This window comes from Rhinolophus sinicus, chromosome 14, assembly GCF_057876585.1.
Source record: "Rhinolophus sinicus isolate RSI-liver-muscle chromosome 14, RSI-T2T, whole genome shotgun sequence".
Lineage (NCBI taxonomy): Eukaryota > Metazoa > Chordata > Mammalia > Chiroptera > Rhinolophidae > Rhinolophus > Rhinolophus sinicus.
The window spans coordinates 182,844,640-182,866,113 of record NC_142514.1 but is presented as its reverse complement, the minus strand read 5'-3'; the positions used below and the strand labels follow the sequence as shown (position 1 = coordinate 182,866,113).

Sequence of the window (21,474 nt, the reverse complement as noted above, 5' to 3'; positions counted from 1 at the left end):
CTGGGCTTAGGCTTTGCACCACACCCTTCTCCTGGGGTCAAGTCCACCGGCTTCGGTCGGGCATTGAAGGTCCTTGGCAGCCTCCCTGCACCCATATGCACTGGCCTTACCTACCTCCCCACCCTTGCCAGGCCTTTCCCACTATTTCAAGCAACTCTTCACCCTGATTCATCCTGCTGGCCAGACGGTCCCTGCTTATCCTCAGGGCCAGCTGCGATGTTACCTCCCCTGGGACTCCTTCTCTGGCTCCCAGCCGGGGCAGCCCGCTGAACTCAGGAACCCACAGCTCTCTGGGCAGCATCTTGGGGGTGTGTGTTGGGTGTGTCTCTATCCCATGGTCTGGACACAGGAGGAGTGACCCACCCGGCCACCTGGCTCCATGCACAGCTCCCTTACTGCCATGGGATTCTAATCCTAATCCAGGCTCCTCTTCCCCAGCCCCCTTCCCGGCATGCTCCATGGCAGCCAGGTTTACTGTGTCGCCGGTGTTCAGCAGTGTGGGACTTGGGAGGGCAGGGCACAAAGGGTCCAGGGCCCTCTGTGCATCCTCAACTGCCTAACACACCAGTCTGCACCAGACCCATCCCAAATCCCACTGTGCTTTCCATCCAGGACCCCTACAATAACACCCTCCATAGGTCCCCTGGGGCATACTTGCCCTCCAGGTCCTGCATCCTTAACCCCTTGCTCTCCCCCCACAGCCAGGCCAGTTCCTTTCGCACCCAAGCTCTTTCCCTCCCTCACTGGCCTTTCATCCCCCAACTGAAATGTCACTCCCAGAGAAGCCTTCCCAGTGACAGTCCTCTCCCATTAGCCAAAGGTTTCCTTCAGGGAGCAAATGACAAGGTGAACATGTCATGTTTCCTTGCTAACAAGTTTCTTGTGTGAACACCAGGAGGTAAGGGACCTGTGTCTGTCCTCAAGGCCCTGCTGAGGGGATGGAGTACGTGACTGAGTGAGTGTGTCCTTGAAAAAACCACCAGTGTGATTTGGAGCCAGTCACTTACCTCTTTGAGCCTCACCTTCCTCCACCCAGCCCTCACCACCCCAGCTTCAGGAAATTGGTCAAATAATAGCCCCAGAAACTGGGAGGAGTGATCCCACTCTCTTCAAGCCTAAACTGTCTCCTCTCCTCGATCCACACACCCCTGCAGCTGTGTCCCAGGCTTCTCTCCCTCTCAGCCACCTACACAGACAGCACCTCCCCCCAGCCCCACCCATCCAGCCCCTCCCAGGTGCCTGCGGTGGAGCAGCCAGCTCCCAGAGCACCTCAGACTCCCTGGCGGCACACCATGTGGGGTCTAAGGCCCTGGGCCCGATATGGGCTACTGGTCATGGCTCACCTGCTGGCCCTGGGGCTTGGAGCTGTGGTGTTCCAGGCCCTGGAGGGGCCAGCAGCACTTCAGCTCCAGGCCAAACTCAGGGCCGAGTTGGTCACTTTCCAGGCGGAGTACAGAGCCTGCCTGCCACCCGGGGTACTAGACGAGCTGCTGGGCACCGCCCTGATAGCCCAGGCCCATGGGGTCTCCAGCCTGGGCAATGGCTCCGAGGCCAGGAACTGGGATCTGCCCTCGGCCCTGCTCTTCACTACCAGCATCCTCACCACCACGGGTAAGGCCGCCAGGCGGCCCGGCAGGAGGGGGCTCCTGAGGCCATGGCTCCCTGGGATCCCTGAGAGTGCAGCTCTTCCCCCAGCCCCAAAGTGCCAGACAGAGCTCAGGCCTTATTAGGCCTGACATCACAGCTGGGGCTCTCCACACCAACACACCCTAACTGGTACCTCAACTTCAGCTGCCAGGAGGGGTGTGACCTCCCAGCCCCACCCCCAGGCACCCTTTGATACCCAGGAGCATTGCCGAGACCCCATGGGCTTGAGGTGAGGCAGGGAACAAATTGTGGGATGGCTTCTTGGATGGAGGGAAATGGAGGGAACCCGGGGAGTACAGATCAGGACCACAACTCAAGAGGAAGTGTAAGGGAAGTCTCCTAGGGGAGGAAGTCGTGATGAGATGTTAGCTAAGGCAAGAAGACAGAGAAATGAGGGAAGAAAATTCCAGGCAGAGGAAGCATTGTGGGAAGGCCCAAGGAAATAAAGTAATGGGACCCACAGCCTTGGGAGGATTTTGTCTGGCAAAGTCTCTAAATATTTTTTTAAATTAAAGTGTTTTCCAACCTCTTTTGGAAAAATCCAAAAATCTATTTTCACTGAGCCCGAATCCCTGCAAGGCCAAATACTGGCTGGAGTGGAACGGGGCCTGCACATGCACTCCGGTCCACCCCACTCCCCACCCCTCCCTCTTGTCTCACATCTGGCTCCTCTAGGCATTTGAGTTTATAACCTCTGGACTAGCTGATCCTGTTCTCCCAGCACACCCCCTCTCTCACTGCTCCCTGCCTTTGCACATGCTTTTTTGGCTTGAGTTCCCTCTCTCATGCATGCTGCCTCTTTTGCAGCTCTTGATGTCAAGTGTCTTGACTGACTTTCCTATCTCCCCCACCAAATGGCAGGACCTGAGCAGACTCGGATTCCAGTGCAAGGCCCAGCACACAGGATAACTAGATGCACCTTTGGGGAATGAAACAGTAGGTGATGTTCTGCCCAGGGGAAGTGGGCAGACCTGAGGAATCTCAGAAAGCCAGGCTCCCTCTGGGGCAGGACAGCAGTTCTCAGAATTGTCCCAGTTGAAAGAGGCCTGAGGGCAGATAGTCTCTTTTCTTTCATTTTCTAGAAAATAAGAATAGCCCAGAGGGGTTAAGGGACTTGACCAAGACCCCCACTGAGTGAGCAGAGCTACAGAACAGGGACCTGAACAGTTCTGGCCATCTCGGACACTAGAGGGCAGCCTTCTGCTGAAGCGATGTTGGGGGAAGTGGGGACCCTAGCAGGCATTCCACTCAAGTGCTCATTGTCCACTGTCTCTCCCTTCTCCAGGTTATGGCCACATGGCCCCGTTATCCACAGGTGGAAAGGCCTTCTGTGTGGTCTACGCAGCGTTGGGGCTGCCAGCCTCCTTAGCACTTGTGGCCACACTGCGTCACTGCCTACTGCCTCTGCTCAGCTGCCCATTTGCCTGGGTAGCTGTCCGCTGGCAGCTGGCACCGGCCAGGGCTGCGCTGCTACAGGCAGCTGGACTGGGCCTGCTAGTAGCTGGTACCTTTGTGCTGCTACCAGCACTGGTTCTGTGGGCTCTGCAGGGCAACTGCAGCCTGCTGGAGGCCATCTACTTCTGCTTCAGCTCGCTCAGCACCATTGGTCTGGGGGACCTGCTGCCTGGTCGCGGCCGTGACCTGCATCCAGCACTTTACCATCTTGGCCAGATCGCACTTCTCAGTGAGTCCAGCTCCAAGGAGCATCAGGGGGAGAGGAGGGAAGAGGAGCTTGGACTACAACTCCCATAAACCAGTGGGGCGGGGGGGGGGGGCTGAGCCTCACAGATGGAGGGATCCTGCCCAGGGTGTGGTGTGGGATTTGTACTTGAAATAACCCAGGTGGGAGTGTTGAGAATTGTGAGTGGCATCAGGTGCCAGGGTGAGTCACCAAGCTGGGAGGTGGGCAGGGAGCATCATCAGCACCCCAAAAGCTGCCCTAGCAACCTCTCGCCCCCAGGTTACTTGCTCCTGGGGCTCCTGGCCATGCTGCTGGCTGTGGAGACATTCTCGGAGCTGCCACAGGTCCGTGCCATGGTGAAGTTCTTCGGGTCCAGTGGTCCTTTGACCACCGAGGACCAAAGTGGCATCCTAGGCCAGGACGAACTGTCTTTGAGCACCCTGCCCCCCTCAACCACAGCCCCAGCACAAGCCCCAGCTTGCTGACAGGTGTCAGGTGATGGAGCTGAACTCCTTTCAGGTGGAGACGCCTGAAGAGGAAGCCTCTAGGGACGGGAGGAGAGGGATGGAAGTGAGCACCTCAGGGAATAATGTTAATAAAAACTAAAACGGGCAACAACCCCAATTATGCTTTTGTCTCTTCTTTCGAAATGGTTCTTCCCTATAGTGATCAACAACCCAAACCACCATCATCCTTCCAGGCTGAGGTACCGCCTCCGCTGGCATCTGGGAACCTCAGAGCCGGCACAGCCCCATTTAGGATCGCAGACAACCTTATCAGCCTAAGCGCCAACCCCTTCCGCCTATTGAAAACCCAGCTGTCCTGAGAAAGGGTGGGCGCTGGTGTAGACTTGTTCAAATTTATTGCTCACAAGGAACAGGAAGCGGAGGAGGGTGGGGCGCGATAGTTCACAGCCATCATGCTCCCTTGGGGCTGGCCGCCCGGGCCCTGCAGTCGGGGAGGAGGTCTGCGCGGCGCTCCGGGAACCCCCCGCCCCGCGAACACGCGAACACGCGCACACACACACACACACACACACACACACACACACACACGGACACTTACACAGGCACAGACACTCACACGGACAAATAAATACGGCCGGACGGCGCTGAGGGGCAGCCCTACCCATCCCAGTAAAGGGACTACGGCGGCCCCTACAGGCCGCACAAGGGCCCAGTCGTCCCGCGCGCAGGCTGGGGCGACGACCCCGGGCGGCAGCAGAAAAGCTGAGGACTCCCCCACGGCGGCGCAGCCTCAGCTCAGCACGCAGCGTTCGCGCCGGCTCAGCTGCCGGCTCAACTTGCGGCGCCGCTGCTCCAGGCCGCGCTCCAGGCGTTCGTCCTCCTCCAGCGCGCTAGGAGGGAACCGGTGCAAATCAGCCCCAGCTAGCGGCGTGCCAGGCCCCGCACTCCTCGGGAGTGCGACCCGAGACGCTCCCTGGCCCCCAGCGCGGTCCCACTTACATCCGCTCTTTGTGGTCCAGGTCCCGGACCAGCTCGTCGCGCTGGTTCACCAGCGACACCAGCTCCTCCAGCAGGAGCTGCTCTCGGTGCTGCTGCGCGGCCGTTTTCAGCCAGTCTGAGGGTGGAGGAGGCAGAGGGTCAGGAGGCGCCCGCCCCTGCCCTGTACTGGGCCCCAGCCCTTAAGGCCCCATCTCCCACCTGGCCCCCATCTCCCACCTGGCCCCCATCTCCTACCTTCAATGGCCAGCATGGCCCGTAGCTCGCGGCTCAGCAGCTCAAATCTCCTCTCCAAGTCCTGCTCCTCAATGCTGGGGGGCGGGGGGTGCCAGGTCAGGGAAAGGGGAACTGGAGGGAGGGCCCAGGGTTGTGACCACTCCCTGGCCCCTATCCCACTTCCCCACCAGTCCCTGCAGAGGGCTGGGCTGAGGGCAGAGCTATACCCTGCAGTGATCTTTTGTCCCAACTGTTCCCAACTGCTGGGTGTTTATACTGTCTCCTCCCACCCACCTTTGTTTTTTTAAAAAAATAAGAACCCAGTGGGATTATTTGCATGAACATTACTCATAAACAGCACGTATTAAACTAAAATTATTCTGAAAAATTCAAAATGCAAAATTCAAAATGCTAAATGCCTCGACTACAGAGGTGATGAGGGCCAGAGTGGCTGCTGACCCCACTTGGGAAACCAGCTCAGACCTCTCTGGGCCTGGGTATTCCTGAGGAGCAGGTCAAATTGGGGCACTCAGCCCCAACCTGCCTGTACCACATTTTTCTCTCAGTAGTAAAAATAGTACCAATTTAAAACATACACACTTCATACAGGACATTAGAAAAAAAATTAAGATGGCTGAGCAATTTTTCAATAAGATCTTCGTAGAAAGAAGAAAGCAGTGAATAGCCCTAACCAAAGTAGTGGAGGTTCCACGCTCGGTGGGCTCTGCGTGGGTAGGGGTGGGGCCCGGACGGTGAGGAGCCAGCACTTACAGTAGCTGCAGCTGGTCCTGTCTCCGGATGAGAGCGTTCTTCTTGTTGACCAGTGTGAACCACTCCTGGATCAGCACCTCCTCCTGCAGCCTGTTGGCACCTGAACCGGGCCAGGAGAGTCACCAGGCCTGCCACTGACGCCCTGGTGTCAGGAGCAGCACAGCTGGGGCTTGGGGAGGAGGCCTGCTCCCTTGTGGCATCCCAGAAGCCAGAGCTGTGCCTCCAGCAAGCCACTTCTGGGCTCAGGGCCTCAGTGTGCTGAGTTGTGAATGGGGGTGATGACCCCAGCCTTGCCTCCTCCCACGGTCAGGAAGGCTGCCAAGCTGAGCAGATCTGGTGGTGTGTGTTGGGAAGAGGGCTGCAGATGCCGTCCTACCTGACTCCATGAGGCTCCTAAGCTGAGTCTCCACCTCTGCTGCCCGCCCATCTATCTGCTTCTGCTCCTGTTCCAGGGCCTGCAGTTCTGCGCACACATACTGACTTGTGTCCTGGAACCGTTGCTGGGGTGGAAAGGGGGAGCTCAGGTCAGGCCCTACTTAGGAAGTGCCCAACCACCAGCTCCTCCCACCTCAGCCCACCTTACCAGTCCAGCCTCCTCCCCTGGGCTTGGGGGTGCCTCCTCCGATGGGGTATTCCCACCTGCAGACAGAGACCAGGCTAAGGCACCCCCAACTGACACCTGCCCCTGGGAAGTCGTCCCCAGCTCAGGATCTGTGAGCAGCCTGAGCTGAGCTGGGTCGACACCCCTTCAAAACTACTCACCAGGGGGCTGCTGCAGGGTTGTGGCTGTGGGTGGGCTGGAAGCAGGGCTGGGATCAGAGCTCAGGCCTTCCTGTGGAGGAAGGAGACCGTGAGGGCTTAGAGGGGTTCCCCAATTCCACACCCAGCCCACCCAGCTGTCTCTCCAGTCCTGCATGCAAAGCACTCCACACCCACCACCTCTAGGGAAAGTGCCTCCTCAAGGGCAGGCCACGGCCTTCACCTCCCTGGCCCTGTGGTCCTGAGTCAGTCCACTCCCACTCCCTGAGCCTCATCGCCCTGGTTCCTGGGGTCTCACAGGGCTTTGGTGAGAGTTGGGGATGAAAGGCTATGAAGGGCCCAGCAGGGGCCCCTCCTTCCCCCTCTTGTCCCTGCGTCCATGGAGCTCCATCAGGCTACCTCCGATTCCCATTGCCTCGTGCTGGCATCTCCACCATGGCTAGGGGCCCACACAGTGACACACCCAGCTGGCCTGAGGTGGTCATCCTGAGCTAGCACCTCCATCTCCTGGCCAAAAGGGGGCACCCTCCCACCTTATCAATTCCCACGTCTGGAGACTTCTCCACTTAACATACCACTCAAAACAGGGCAGGTTGGCCAGACCTACCAATTTTAGCCTGGAAGGACAGGGCTGGCCACGGATGTGCCCCACCCCTGGAGACTCACTGGGACTGTCAGCCCTGGGAGCCCCCGACTTTCAGCTTAGCTGATAGCCTGGCCCCCTTGATGGCTCCTGCTCTGGCCACCTTTCTAGGTCACAGGGCAGGGAGAAGAGGCTGAGCCACCCCACTGTCCACACCATCCTGCAGCTGTCTGAGGCAGCCCTGGACTCCCCTGGCTCAGGTGCCATCCTCTCTGGCCTGGTCAGTCAGTGGCCTCCTCACCAGCTACCACCCATGCCCTTCCTGCTGACTTTACCCTAAAGCCACAACTGACAGGTCTTCCTAAAAACCTCCACCACACCTACTTCAGCCCCTAGACTCATTGCCAAGGCCAAGGCTCAACTCTCACTACCCTGAACCCCACCCAGATGCCACCCTCCAGCCAGTCATAGACTTTCACTTCCCCAAATAGCTTCCTCAGCCTGGAGTCTGCTGGACACCAACTTGACCTTCATGACCCAGCTCATCTCCACCTCCTCCAGAGGCCCTTTCAGGCTCCCATGATACTTTTTCCCTCCCTCCCTGAGCTTCATGCCTCCTGAAGCGCCCCCTGAGCCCCAGGCTGGGCAGATGCTCCCTCCATGGCCTCCTGGGCCTTCCCCATCACAGCTCCAACCTCCCATCCACCCTGTCATGACTGTTGGTTACCCGTCTCCCCGACCAGAAGTAGCCCCTGCAGACAGGGTAGGGCCCAGAGAATGCATTCAGGGTACACCGATTCACAATAATGGCTGACACCGATTAAGCATTCATGTGGTGGACATGTGCATGTATTGGCTCATTTAGTTCTCCCAACAACCCTGGGAGGCAGGGATGACTACTATTCCCACGTTACAGATGAGGAAACTGAGGGCTAGAGATGAGGCTTATACAGGGCCTGGCCTACAGCCCAGGGCTGTCTAGTCCAAAGGTCTATTCCCAAGCTTGGCCATCAATTTGCTGTTTGTCTCTGAGCTGGGCCTCTGTTTGGGTCCTTGAACACAAAATGGGGAGAAATCCCAGCCCTGGGTAACCTGGGGTTGCAGGTACTCCAGAAAGGCATCTGGGGAAAAACACAGCTCCCTTTTTAGAGGACACCCCTAAGTGGTGCCTCAAGGCCACTTTGTAAAGAACTTTCATACATTTATTTATCTCTCATCCTCAGGAAAAGAGCACAGAGAGGTTAAGTGCCTTTACCAGGGTCACAGAGCCAGTCAATAGCACTGGGCCCAGTAGAGGGTGCCATTTAAGAGTTCAGGCTCAGAACCTGTATCAACTCCTTTGCCTCTTTCTTCATCAACCAGAGCCTCAATGCTCCCACCTACAAAATGGAATGGTCATTCCCTGGAAGGGCCATCGTGAGGAGTCAATGAAGGGTGTGGGGGCAGGCCAGGCACACAGCAAGAGCTCAAATGCCAGGGCATGCAGAGGCAGGAGAGTGGAGAAACCCCAACCTCAGCAGCAGCTGAGCTTACTCACACCAGCCCTGATGGGAATTCCAACACTTCCTCATGTCTGACCCAAATTCCCCTTTCTACACCCTTATGTGTGGCCCCTCCTCCAGGAAGCCTTGCTGGGATGCACCAGAGGCATGCTGTCCTCTTCATAGCAGCGCCTCAGCCCCACCCCAGATTCAACTTTCCTGTCTTCATCCCACTCCAGGACTTTGAGAGCTCCCAAAGGCGAGGATAGGCCCAACATTCTCCCACTGAATGCATGAAGGATGGGAGTGGCAAACAAGCAGTCCCCTCCAGTCCCACGGGTCAAATATCTCCTGTGGGACAAGGGCCGGAGCGGGGTCTGGCTTAGAAGGACCAGATGCTGCAACTTGGGCCCAGAAGACTGTAGGATGGAGTCTCCTCTTTAAGATTTAAAGAGCCAATGACACACATTAACAAGGCTGTGTCTAGAGGCCAACAGACAGGCTGGGGGTGGCTGTGTTCCTCCGACTCCTGTCTATCACATCTCCTATGGGTGCCTCTGGAGCCCTCCCTGTCAGTCATCACAGGCTCAACGCTGCATCTCTGGCCCTGCACTCAGGATGCCTGCTCCCCAGGAGGGCATCATTGCTGCTTGCGGACCTCACAGGAGATGCCCGGCAGGTCCCTACATGAGACTTGAGCTTTCCTATTGCCACATTTTTTCTTGTGTAGGCCCCTACACTTGAAAACCACCACTCCCATTTTTCCCCTGGGAAACCTGCCCATCCTAGGAACCTGGCTCAAATGGCTGCTTCTTCCACAAAACCTTTGCTAGTTTATTCTGCCCTTTTCTTGGAACTCAGGGGTCATCCTCAGGCAGCTGAAGGCTTGGAGTGGCCTGACAGCTGTTCCTGCTGCCACAGGCAGAGCGGTGCAGTGGGTGGAACCCCAGCTGGAAAGTCCATGATGAACTGCAGTGACTCTGAGTCCTCGAGCAAACCCCTAACCTCTCTGGGACCATCTCTCCTTCAGTACAGTGACCATGCGACACCCTGGGAGACTCTGACCTGAAACCTGCAGGGAATGGGGGAACATGGGTGCCCAACAGGGTCTCCCATCACCAATCTCCTATTAATACAGAAAAGAGGAAATTGGTCTCCAGCATCTGGAGTTAAAGACCAAGTCAGAGAATCTTGGGGCTGGGAGGCCCTGGACAGCCCCCATGAATATAGAAACCATGCCCCAACTTCCAGGGCAGCTGGTGGCTGCTGGCTGACCAGGGGCCACCTGCAAGGAAAGAAACGCCCCAACCAAAGAGCGCTGAGCTGAGTGCAGATAACCTGGAATATTCTGGGAACTTTCTACTGTAGCCCATGATTTCAGGAACTGGGTGCTAAGCCTGAAAACCACGAGCACATATCCCAAGGCTGGAAGCAAAGGCCAGGACGCTGCCCCTAGAGCCGCTCGGGGGGCCTGGAGGGCCTCGTTGTCCTGTGTCCCCTGACAGGGAGCTCACTACCTCTCTAGAAGACTCTTCTGCAAGCACCAGTCACTCGGCTCAGAAAGGTGGCTCTGATCAGAAAGCACCTCCCCGCTCCAGCTGAGTCCCCCTCCCTGAAGCTTCCAGCCCCCTGCCAGCTTCGCCCTTGGGGCTCTTCTCGGCCCTGCTCCCTACGACCTCCGACCCGTGTCACAGGAAGGCGCTCACCGCAGCCGCGGCTCCGGGGTCCGGGTCGTCCACCGAGAAGGAGTTGCTGTTCCGTAGCCTCGAGCGCCTCTTCTTTAGCAAGTCGGCGTCGCGCACGTGGGAGAAGGAGCCATGCGCCCGGGGCGGGGGCACCGGCCCGGCCTCCCCATTCACCGACAGCCGCCGCAGCCGCACGCCGCCCCCCACACCCGGCGCTCCGGCCCCATTCACTAGCCCCTCCGCCGGGGGCACCAACGCTCGTGCTCCGGGGCCCTCGGCTGGGGCCTCTGCAGAGCGCACTTCCTGGGAGGCCTCAGTCCCGCGGTCCTTGGAGGCCACCTCCGGGGTCTCCTTGGGCTCCTCGGGTGCCTCGGCCCGGTGCTCGCGGAGCCGCTGCGCCAAGCCGCCAGCGTCCAGGCCGTCGCGCGGGTTGGGCTGGGCGCTGGCCACGCGGTACGTGCCGGCGCCGCCGCCGCCCTCCAGCTGCACCAGCTGCAGCTCCTGTCCCGTGCAGAAGGCACGGATCTGGCACAGGTACGTCATGACGATGAGTTTGTCCGGCACCGACAGCAGCACCATGTCAGCTGGTTCCAGCAGCCGCGACACGCCCAGGGCGGCGAAGCCATCGAAGGCCTAGGAACGGTGTGCTTGTGGTTAGCGGTGGCGGGAGTTACCCAGCAACGCCGCGACCCCGCCCTTGACCACCCAGGGTCCCCGCGACCTGCAAGCTAGGGTTTGCCTAGTAACACCCCCACCTTCCTATTGGGGGAACTATAGCAACAGGGCCCGGCCTCGCGTTACCCAGCAACCACGCACCAAAAGCTGGTTTTGGAAAAACTATCTAGTGGAAATATGCTTTAAAAAAACAAAACTAAACTAAGGAAAACAAACAATTTAAAAGACCAAAAGGGTAAAAAGTGGCAGAACTTCCAAAAGCCACAGCTGGGGCCCACCAGGCCACAGATTCTTCTCCAACAGACAGACCGATCCCAAATCTTGGACGTAGGCCTGGCTCTAGACCATTTTTCCCTCCAAGCATTGCTCCATCCCCCTCTCACCTGCTTGTTGTTCTGTTTGATGTTAAGTGGGTCAAGGGAGGCATAGTCGCTGTGGAGAGAGCAGTGGTCAGAGGCGGCATTCCCACTGCCCTCCTGGCAGGCTCCCCAATTCATTCCCACCCCCTCTGGCAGCTCACATCTTGTCTGGGTAGAATCGGTGCAGGATGGCACAGAAAGCCAAGCCGTTGCGCCAGGATGTAGTGAAGTTGGTGACACGGACGCCACGGTAGCCAGCAGTGACTTCCTGGCACCATTCCAGTAGGGACTGGCTGGAGCTGACCAGAGCAGGTGGTGCCTGGCAACACAGGGATGGGCTTAGCAAATGTGAATATGGGACCCTCTGCCCCTGGGCATAGAACAGCCCCAGCTCTGGGTTTGCAGGGGTCACCAGAGACCACTAGCCAGAGCCTTGGGGCCAGGCAAAAGGGTTTCCAGCTCTGGTGTTATCAACCAAGGTCGCCTAAAGGTCAGTGGCCCCCAGACAAGATCAGAGGTCACCAGCAGCCACACCTCAGGTCAGCCCAGAAAATCAGCTTAGAGATGTCCCGCTCCATGCAGCCCAGGGAAGACGGGTCGGGGAGCCAGGGCATCCTGAGAGAGGAAGGGGTCAGGGGGCTCCTTGAAGCTGAGCCCATCCCACCCCACCCCGGTCGGCCAGGTGGGTCCATGCAGAGCCGCCGTTAGCGCAGCCTCAGGTTAGTGGGAAGCAAACGACGGTCCTCGGCGGTCCCCATCCCTACCTGGCTGCCCCGCAGCCTCCTGGCCTCTTCCGGCTCCTTTGGGGAAGAGGCCCCTGAGGGCCTGGGCACCCCAGCCCCTGCCCCATTGGCCACCTGTGCCTCAGTCGGGCTGGCCTCTGGCAGGCTTCCCTCAGCTTCTTTTTCCTTCTCGGTTCCCGAGACCCCAGCCTCTGCTTCCTGGGCCTCAAAAGTACCAGACTGGTTCTCAGGAGGCCCTAAAACTTCCGTTTCTGTTTCCTGAGCCCCCCAAACCCCAGACTTAGCCTCTGATAACCCCCAAACCCCAGCCTCTGCTTCCTGGAACCTCAATACTGTAGTCTCTGCCTCTGTTCCCTGAGACCCTAAAACTCCATAGCTAGTGACTGGGGCCTTTAAAGCCTCATCTATGAGGGTCCCCCAGAGCCCAGTCTCTGCTTCTGGGTCCCCTGAAATCATAGTCTTCTTAGCCTCCAAAACTGTAGTTTCTGTCTGTTGAGTCCCCTGTCCCTCAGCCTCTGCCCTTCCAATCTCTGGCCTTGAGGTCCCTGAATCCCCCACCACTTTCTCCATCTCTGGGATCCTTGAACCCTCAGCTGCTATCTCCTGGATCCCCAATTCCTCAGCTTCTGTCTGAGCCTCAAACCCTGGAACCTGGGAACCCCCTAACTCTGTTTCCTGGGTCCCTGATATCTCAGATTTTATCAATGAGACTTCTGAATCCCTCACCTCTATCTCCCGAGTCCCCAATATCTCAGCCTCTGCCTTCCCAGCCTCTATCTCTGGCACCTCAGAACCTCCTACCTCTGTTTCCTGGGCCCCCAATATTGCAGATTCTGCTTTCTCAGCTCCTGTCCTCAGTACCCCTGAGCTCCCTGGTATCTCCTGGGTCCCCAATATCTCAGCCTCTGCCTTCCCAGCCTCTATTTCTGGTACCTCAGAACCTCCTACCTCTGTTTCCTGGGCCCCCAATATTGCAGATTCTGCTTTCTCAGCTCCTGTCCTCAGTACCCCTGAGCTCCCTGGTATCTCCTGGGTCCCCAATATCTCTGACATCCTGCTCTTTATCTCCAGAACTCCTGAACCCCCAGCCTCTGTTTTCTGGGTCCCCAGTACCTCACACTCTGCCATCCCAGGCTCTGCCCCCAGGGTCCCTGAAACTCTCACCTCTGTTTTTGGGGTCTCCAGTTCCTCAGCTTCTGCCCTCCCAGCAGCCTCTGATTCCAGGACCCATGATCTTGCTACCTCTGTCTGGGCCCCCAATATATCAGCTTCTGCTGTCCCAGTCTCTATCTTTGGGAACCCTGATCTCCCTGCTTCTGTCTCCTGGGTCACCCAAACCTCTGACTCTGCCAACCCCATCTCTGTTCCCATAACCCTCAAATCCCCCGTTTCTGCCTCCCAGATCCCCAGATCCTTAGACATCACCCCCTGGTCAGCTGCTGGTGGGGCCCCTTGGTACCTGCTCACCTGGGGCGGAGTGCTTGCTGTTCCAACAGAGGGACCCTGCTCCAGGCGTGTCCCCCCAACACCAGAGGCTCCACCCCTCACCTCTGCACCCTCTCTCTCCTGGCCTGCAGCAGCCCTGACCCCCTTGGGGTCACTGAGATGCCCAGAGTACCCTTCAGGCTCTGCTGGGGGTGGGCTCTGGATTATAGGAGACTCATCCCCGGTCCTGACCCCTGTCTTCCCCTGAGATCCCCTTGGAGGAGCCTCAGGTGTCCCCTTGAATCTTTCTTCACACATCACCCCTTTAGCCTCTGGTCCCTTAGTGTCCACATGTCTCACCTTTGACCTCTGCTCAGCATCCATTTGACTAACTTCTGAACTCTCTTCAGCCTCCCCAGCTCTGACCTCTGACCTCTTAGTGTTTACTCCTCTGACTCCTGACCCCTGCTCAGTGCCCACCCCACTGGCCTCTGGCCTGTCCCCAATGGCTCCCTCCTCAACCTTGGCTTTCTGCCCTCTCAAAGAGTCTCTGCAGCCTCCGTCCTCAGTGCCTGGGCCTAACCTGGCTCCCTGGGCCTCTGTCCCTTCCTGAGGGCTTGCCTGGGCCTGGGTCTCCCCAGCAGAACCCACTCTCGCTGGGGGAGCCCCTGAAGCTTTAGAGGCCTCATTCTTCCCTTGGGGGACTGAGGGCCAGGGGGCATCAGAGCCTTTCCGGAGCCGAGGGGCCGGGGTGGGGGCCATGTCCTGGGCTGGCTGTCTTGAGGACCTGAAGAGAGATCAGGAGGGGACATTGGATTCATTTGGCCCCCCACTCTCAGCCCTAACCCCCACCCTTCAGATTGCTGGAGCACTGGAAAGGCAGGTTGGTAGGGGGAGTGCAGCATCCTAACAGTGGGCAGGGGAAGGAGGGGCTGGTTCCAAAACTCACCTCGTCTCCGGTGGGGTTCCTGGGGACCTTGGGGCCTCAGGCCCCATCTGGCCCCCTGATATAGTAGCTGCTTCTGACCCCTGGCCCCGGGAGGCCCTGGCTGGGGGTGCAGGGGCACTCACAGGGGTTGGGCTGGTATCCTCAGCACTAGAAGGGCTGGCAACTGGGGAGGAAGGAAGGGAGGGGGCACTGAGGCCTAGGACCTGTGACTGGAGGTCCAGTCCCCACTCAGCCCCAGTCTGGGCCTCACCTGCCTGCTGGGGCTGTCCTCGGCCCTCCTCTTCCTCCTCACAAAGTGTCTTCAGCTCCCGAGAAGGATCTGTGGTAGAGTTTTGGGGGACAGGGTCAGCCCAGATCAGGGCCCTGCAGGTCTGACCCCATCCGTCCAACTAGCTTGCTGGGCCTACCTGGGAAACGCCCCAGCCTCAGGGCACTGCCCCGGCCTGCGAGAAGAGACAGGCCCATGGATGCAGAGAAAAAGAGAGAACAGGACAGACAGAAAAAAAGCCTTAACAAGCAAAAGGGAGGGATAAGGAAGCTAGGGACTGCATTTTTGGCCCAGCTATCATAGGGCAGGGACAGAGCTGGGTAGGCACCCACTCAGGGGTGAGGAGAGGGTCAGGGGTATAGGGAGGCATTGGGAACCCATCCCGCAGGACTTAGCTAAGGACCCAGGCCACCACAGGACCAGGGGCCAAGTGTAGATAATCAGGGCTGCAGAGCAGGTTGGGGCTGCCTGGGAAATCATGAGTTCCTGTCACAAGCTGGCCCTGCCCCCACATGGCAAGTGGCTTATGGCCTGGGTCATCACCCACCCTCCCTAGGTCTTGGTGGTCTCAATCCACAGAAGGTTGTGAGCCCACCTGGCTGGGGGACATGAGCCCGTGTCTCAGGGGCCCCTGGACCACTAGCTTCCTCCTCGTCACTCTCAGCAAAGTCGTCCAAGTTGCCCACGTCACTAGGCTTCACGCTCATAAGGCTCGCAAGACTCTGCATGTCATCATCCCTGGGGGTCAGAGGTCAGGGGTGAGGGTTGGGGTCACAGGTTGCAGACTGGGGCCAAGAGGGCAGGTAGGGCACTCACGTGGCACGGCCCTCCCGCAGCAGCACCCCCGAGAGGGTGAGGCTCAGCTCCGCATGTACCACCTTCACAGACTTGGCCTTTAGCCGCAGCCGCAGAGGCACTTGGACAGGCACAGGCCCCGCATGGCGGGCCAGGTCCACGTCAGCAGAGGCCAGCACCTTCCGCTGCCCCTTAGACTCCTGTGGGCCGGGGCGGAGGGGCAAGGGAACAAGCATGAGTGCTGCCCAAGAGTCCAAGACCCCAGGCCCCAGCCCACCCCAGTCACTCACATTCTCAATAATAAACGTCCACTCTTTGGCCTCATACTGGTCCACATGGGGGTCCTGGGAGAAAGGGACGCTGGTTACTACAGGGGCTACTGGGGCAGGAGCAGTGCAGAGAGAAGAGCTTGCGCTGGCTTAGGAGGTGTTGGGTTAGGGCCTGCACACATGCTGGTCTATCTTGCCTAGGATGCTCCCCCCAGCTTCTTATCCCAGCTGTCTCTCCTGCTGCATGTGGCGGGTAACTGCAACCTCCTCCAAGGTGACCTCCTGGCCACTCATGCTGAGTAGGCTCCTGCTGCAATTCTTGGTCTCACCCTTCTGTTCTTTACTATTTGGATAGATAACCCACCAGGGGACGTCTGTGGCTGCCTGGGGCTGGAATTGCCCACCCAGTCCCTTTTATGTGGAGGGCTAGACTCACCCTGTAGAGGGTCACGGAGATGTCCACATTTTCAGGTACCATCCACACCACGGTGCCCCGGTATGGGTTCTGGATGCCTGGCTGCCAGCTGTGGGCCTACAAGGAGCAGTCTGAGTCCTCCCCGAATCTTAACTCTTCCCCTCACCCTTTGCCCTTGTCTCCAACCTTGATCCCATCGTTCTCTGCATTCTCTGGGTTCTGAACCTGACTCCACGCCCCCATCAGCCCTCACCTGCTTTACCCACACCCCTTCATTGGCCCCACTCCCAGCCTGGATCCCCAGTCGACACCTCCCCCACCTTGGAGCAGATGCGTCGGTTCCGCCGGGTCCACACCACCACCAGCTTATCTGGTTGCCTGAGCGGGGTGGGAGAGGAAAGGGGGCTACTCAGTCAGGCCACCCAGCCCCTCTATCTCCTCCCAGGTCTTCCTTCTACCCACATCCCCCTCCCCCAGGAGAGGCATGGTCAGCCCTTTATCTGGGGCCACAAAGAACAGGGTGGGGCTGCTGAGGTAGGGTGGGGCCCTGGGCAGAAGGGCAAAGGCCTGATGTGGGTCAGCAAGGGTTATAAAGGGAGACACAGACGGAGACATACAGAGAGACAGGCACACATATAGACAGAGAGATACAGAGAAACACACAAGGACCCTGAAAGAGACACACAGGGAGAGACACACGAGAAAAAGAAGTCCATTCACTCACAAATATTTGTGGAGTGAACCCAGCCCAGTTTGGGGGCAGAGTAGAGCAAAGGGGAAGCAAGACCCTTCTGGAGCTGAGGAAAACAGAGGTGGAACAGGGCCAATCAAAAAGGAAAATAACAAGCTGACTTCAGGGAGCGGGAGAGAGCCACTTGGGTCTCCTTGAGGTCTGGTGTGGGAGCAGAGACATGGGTCGGGGAGGGATGGGCTGTGCGAGGGTTTGGGGTTTGGAGGAGGGGCCCAGGTAGAGGGAGCAGTAAGTGGGAAGTCGGAGGTTGAAGTCAGAGTGAGGGATAGGTGGTAAGAGGTGGTCAGAGGCAGAGGGACAGCTTATTAGAGACCCTCCCAGGGCCTTCCATGCCCAATCCTTTGCTGGGGTTAGGGGCCCCGAGAGTCAGCCATGCTCCCCACCTCTCAAACCCAGAGCCCTGGACCCTAGCTTTGCAGGGACCCTGCCTTCCATGAGGGGCATCAAGGAAGACTTCCAGAAGGTGATATCTAAGCTGAACAGCATCTGCCGAGGCAGATTAAGAGGAGAGGCAGAGATGTGAGGGGACAGAGACAAACTTAGAAGAAAGTGGCCTGCACAGGACCCAGTCCCAAACACTGAACACATGTCTGGGCCTGGGAGGGAGAGGGCACCTTTGCGTTAGAGGGTCCAACTGCTGCCCAGGAGGGGGGGATGGTTGAGGGGACCATCAGGCCGAAGGCAGCATAAGAGCCCTCCTTGCGTGTACCCAGTCCCATGCCAGGATACTTGGATTCACCCAGTTCACTGCCTTTCTGGAGGCGGAGGCAAGATAAAATGGCTCTCCTGTCAACCCCTGAGGATGCTGAGGACCAGAGAGGTTGGGGGCCAGGCAAGGTCACACAGCTGATCCTAGAGCCCTTTGGCCTGGAGCCAAACTCCCCTCCCCAACCCCAAATTGCAGGCAATGGCTGAACAAGGGTATCTATGGGGCCTTCCCAGAAAGGGGAAGTAGAGAAGGGGTGACTAGGGAGGGCGGGGCCTGGCCAGGCAGCCTGACTCAGGCTGGGCACGTCCTTCTGGGGAGCTGGGACCTGGGCAGAGGCAGCTTCCTAGCCTGGGCTCCAGGCTCAGAAGCCCAGAAGACGCTGCCTGTCCCCTGTGACTCAGATGAATTGACGTTGCCCACACCCTCTGCCTGCTCTCTAGGACCAGGCCTGGTGTCCTCCTGGCCTCATCCAGGATGCAGGGGCAGAAGGCAGAAGGCAGAAGCCAGAGTTCAAGTACCGGCCCTGTGCTGTGTTACCCCAGCCAGACCCTGACCTCTCTCTGTCTTGCCAAATGGCGTGAACAGCCCTCTGGCTGGCTCGGTCAAGACCAGAGGTATGGCAACTACCCAAGTGACCCCAGCCTCCTTTTCACCCTCCTCCCGCTGGACCCCATGGTCCCTTCCTGCCCCCGCAGCCCTTCCTCTTGGGAGCCTAAATTTAGCCCCTGCCTGGCGGGTGAGGTCCCCACAGCTGTGCCCTAATCCAGCCAAGGGAAGCTGATACCCATGAGCACGTATATTTAGGGTGTGACGCAGGGGCCTGGGCAGCTGCAATGGGGACATGTGAACAAGATGCCCCTGGGCTCTTCAGCAGTCCAGGCTGGGTCCTGCACCCCCTTATCTCTCCCCACCCCACCACCTTGCCCATGCCAGGCCATCTCCCCACGGACCCACAACCTCCTAGGCCCTGAGGCCCCTTTAAGCCGCTCCCCGCCACCTCCCTCCTTATTCCTTCCAGTGCTCAGTTTCCCCTTTTAAGGACATTGTGAAGATGAATCCAGCCTCCCAGAGCCCAGTCTGGCTGAACGGGGTGGGGGGATGGGGGGATGTTCCTCTGGCTCAACAAGTGGGGGTGGGGGGGGGCGACATCGTTGTTCTGCGCTCAACTGAGGTCCGTGGAGGTTTCTGTCCCAGCCGGTCGGCCCACACACCTCAAAACTTGTTGCCTTTCCTGGTGCTACCCTGAACCATCCCTCTGGCCAAAAACATGAGGCCTCCCTTCCCCCGGCCCTGAGCGCAGCTGAGGGAAGTGTGGGCACAGACAGATTCTCGGCCCGGAAGTCCTAACCTCCACTCCCCCAAAGCTCTGACATTCCCCAACTCTAGGGGGGTCCCACAAGCTGCAAGGGCCCTTCTGAGTCCCTGTGCCTGGGAAACCAGGGCCCAAGCTGGGGTAGGGGCCCCTTTAGCCATTAGGCTGGGAGCAGGGTTCTCTCAGGCTCCAAAGGCCGGACGGGAGTCCAGCCAGTCTGGGGTATCCCCCAAGCCTCCATCCCACTCACCATTTCTTGGTGCACTCCACTACCAGCTCGTGGTAACAGGCCACAAACTGGAACTTGGCGGCCCGCTTGCCCACGCGCTGCAGGCGCTTCCACACTGAGGTCATGGCCCCCGCCGCCCCACCGCCCGCTCCTCAGACCCGAGGCTCCCGATGGCTCGCGACCGCTGGCCCGGCCCAGGTCCCCATGGCCTCCCGGGTTCCTAGCCGCACAGTCCGCCCCGTCTGTGCGGAGGTGTCCTAGGCTCGGCCCTGGGGCTGCTGTCCCCGCCGCCGCCGCTGGGGCACGCCTGGTGGTCTGGCTGAGTCTGCGGGGTCGTCTGGGGAGCGTCGGGTCGCAGGAGCGCTGAGTGGAGACCGCGCCGTTTCCTGGAGCCGCACCCCCGTCGGAAGGCGGGCGGGGCTCTAGGGAGTGCGGGGGCCGGGCGGGGAGTGCGGGGGCGGGGCGGCAGGGCTTCCGGGGCCTTGCGCGGCGATTGAAGGGTGGTGGGGCCTCCAAGACCACGGCACCAGTTGGTTGCAACCCGAGGCGGTGTGGATGCGCGTGCCTGAGAGAGATCAACCAGCAATTTGGTGAAGCCCTCGCAAGCGCTGCCAGGGCTGCCTCCCTTCCTGGCCCGCAGCCTTGGGGGATACGTACTGGAGGCCCCCTTTCACAGTTTGGGAAACAGAAACCCAGGAAAGGGATGAGACTTGCTCAGTGTCACAGTGCGTGTCTGGGCCAGAGCTAACTGTCCTCAACACTGGGGTGGCAGACTCCTGTTACCACCCACATCTTAACCAGAGTCAGGGACCAATCTGTATGGTTCTACCTGTGGGCACCCATTTGCCAGTTTTGGAACCTGATTCCTTAGCTGTCAGGTAGGAAGATAATCGCAGTATGTCACAAGCAGCTGGAGGTTCAAATCCTGACTTCCAACAAGTGTGTGACCTTGGGCAAAGCACTACCACTCTGAGCCTCAGTTTCTACCTCTGTTAAATATGAATAACAATAGTTCCACCTTTTACACCGTCATTGAGAGGGTGAAACCTTGGAAATTTGTATTTGTACAAGGAAAGCTGGTATTTATTATGGAACCTAGCTGATTTTGTGAGGTTTCAAGTGGAACCCGTTATCATGGATGGGAAAGTGTGTGTGTGTTTACTCTCCCTGGGAAGCCTGCCCAGGGCGTTCCCTGCTCTGTTCACACCTAGATTAGAGCCCTGTTGCCTATCCACCCGCCCTGCAGGTATCAGGCCCAAAGTTAGAGAACTGTCCTGGGGCAGCACAGCAGCCCATTCCCTCCCTGACAGCAACAACGCTATGCAAGGTTTGTGAATGGACAGTAGCCTGGTGCTTGATAAATACTCGGTTTGAACAGGAGTCTGATCTGGTGGGATTGCTAGCCGAGTTGTCTCCAGAAGGCAAGTGACTGAAGCAGGTCATGGGTATGAGCAGCCTGAAAAGCTAAGTGTGTAACTTCCAGGTCCTTTTTTTTAAGTCTCTGAAGTTGTGGGGTTGTTTGTTGTGTGTGCAGGTGGTCTGGGCATCCATCGTCCCCAAATGTGCAGGCTTCCTCCGGTGGGCCTGACACCTGGGTTTGGTTCCCAGTCCCAGCAGTGTGGCCCTCGGTTTACTCTGAGAAAGCTTTTTACTTACAACTCTCAAGGTCCCAAGTGCTGTGGGGCAGAAGCTGGCGGTCTGTATGAGGTTAAGTGCAGAATGGGGGGCGTCTGGGACCCTAATCACCCCTCACAGCCCGTCTTATGCACCAAAGCCTGGGGCTCTGCTCTCATCTCTCCTTCAGGGCTTTTCTGGCCTCTGCAGCTTTCCTCCCACCCATAGCGCACTCAGCAGGTCCCAGGCTCTTCCCGGAGGCGCCTTCTCCTCTCCCGTCAAGGGGCCCCTTGGCCCGCGGGTTCGGGCCCACCCATTTCCTGTGCCGCCCCAACTCCGCCCTCAGTCCGGGTGGAAAGTTTCTCTCCTCAAGACGGGCGGCTCCTCCTCCTTCCTTCCCGGCGGGCCAGGAAAGCCCAAAGCGAGTGGGGAGGGGTGTTGGGCTCCCAGGCCTCCGACCAGAGAAGGGAAGTGACTCGTCCGCAGTCACACAACCGCAGCGCAGGCTGAGCCAGCTTGGAACGCTCCGCAGAGAGGAAGGATTCGCACCCCGCCACCGCCAAGACTTTTTCTCACTCAGAGACTCCTGCGCCACCTGCTGGCGGAGAGGGGGGCCCGCACTTGCCAAAAACACCGCTATGTTCCCGCCTCAGAGCCAAGCAATCAGAACACAGG

General features: G+C 58.7%; 2 protein-coding genes across 8 annotated transcripts; one reads left to right on the top strand and one right to left on the bottom strand.

The window, feature by feature from the left end:
• Positions 1–134: 134 nt before the first annotated feature.
• On the top strand, positions 135–3,904 carry KCNK7 (potassium two pore domain channel subfamily K member 7). The gene is made up of 3 exons (XM_019737648.3): positions 135–1,611; positions 2,933–3,331; positions 3,608–3,904. The coding sequence occupies exons 1-3, from the start codon at positions 1,293–1,295 to the stop codon at positions 3,811–3,813; spliced, it is 924 nt and encodes a 307-aa protein (XP_019593207.3). The 5' UTR covers positions 135–1,292; the 3' UTR covers positions 3,814–3,904.
• A 269-nt stretch (positions 3,905–4,173) lies between these two features.
• On the bottom strand, positions 4,174–19,602 carry EHBP1L1 (EH domain binding protein 1 like 1). Of its 7 annotated transcripts, none has more exons than XM_074336687.2 (20): positions 19,207–19,600; positions 16,505–16,562; positions 16,206–16,301; positions 15,791–15,844; positions 15,522–15,700; positions 15,301–15,443; positions 14,688–14,756; positions 14,438–14,600; positions 13,531–14,275; positions 12,085–12,267; positions 11,482–11,639; positions 11,345–11,393; positions 10,308–10,919; positions 6,541–6,610; positions 6,362–6,417; positions 6,155–6,278; positions 5,779–5,878; positions 5,029–5,102; positions 4,795–4,909; positions 4,174–4,685 (listed from the first exon to the last, which is right to left on the bottom strand). In XM_074336687.2, exons 1-20 carry the CDS (start codon positions 19,308–19,310, stop codon positions 4,586–4,588), a joined length of 3,252 nt encoding a protein of 1,083 aa, XP_074192788.2. In that variant the 5' UTR covers positions 19,311–19,600; the 3' UTR covers positions 4,174–4,585. The 7 variants fall into 7 exon arrangements, with proteins under 7 accessions (XP_074192788.2, XP_074192789.2, XP_019593198.3 ...); XM_074336688.2 differs by having other exon boundaries at positions 12,085–12,261; XM_019737639.3 differs by having other exon boundaries at positions 12,085–14,275; positions 19,207–19,602.
• Between the last annotated feature and the right edge of the window lie 1,872 nt (positions 19,603–21,474).

Coding starts and splice junctions, on each gene's coding strand:
- KCNK7 (XM_019737648.3), top strand. CDS start 1,293: ATGTGGGGTCTAAGGCCCTGGGCCCGATATGGGCTACTGGTCATGGCT. Junction 1,612..2,932: donor CAGCATCCTCACCACCACGG/GTAAGGCCGCCA, acceptor TCCCTTCTCCAG/GTTATGGCCACATGGCCCCG. Junction 3,332..3,607: donor TGGCCAGATCGCACTTCTCA/GTGAGTCCAGCT, acceptor TCTCGCCCCCAG/GTTACTTGCTCCTGGGGCTC.
- EHBP1L1 (XM_019737639.3), bottom strand. CDS start 19,310: ATGACCTCAGTGTGGAAGCGCCTGCAGCGCGTGGGCAAGCGGGCCGCC. Junction 16,563..19,206: donor GTGGAGTGCACCAAGAAATG/GTGAGTGGGATG, acceptor CACCCCGCTCAG/GCAACCAGATAAGCTGGTGG. Junction 14,757..15,300: donor GGCTCATGTCCCCCAGCCAG/GTGGGCTCACAA, acceptor ACTCTACCACAG/ATCCTTCTCGGGAGCTGAAG.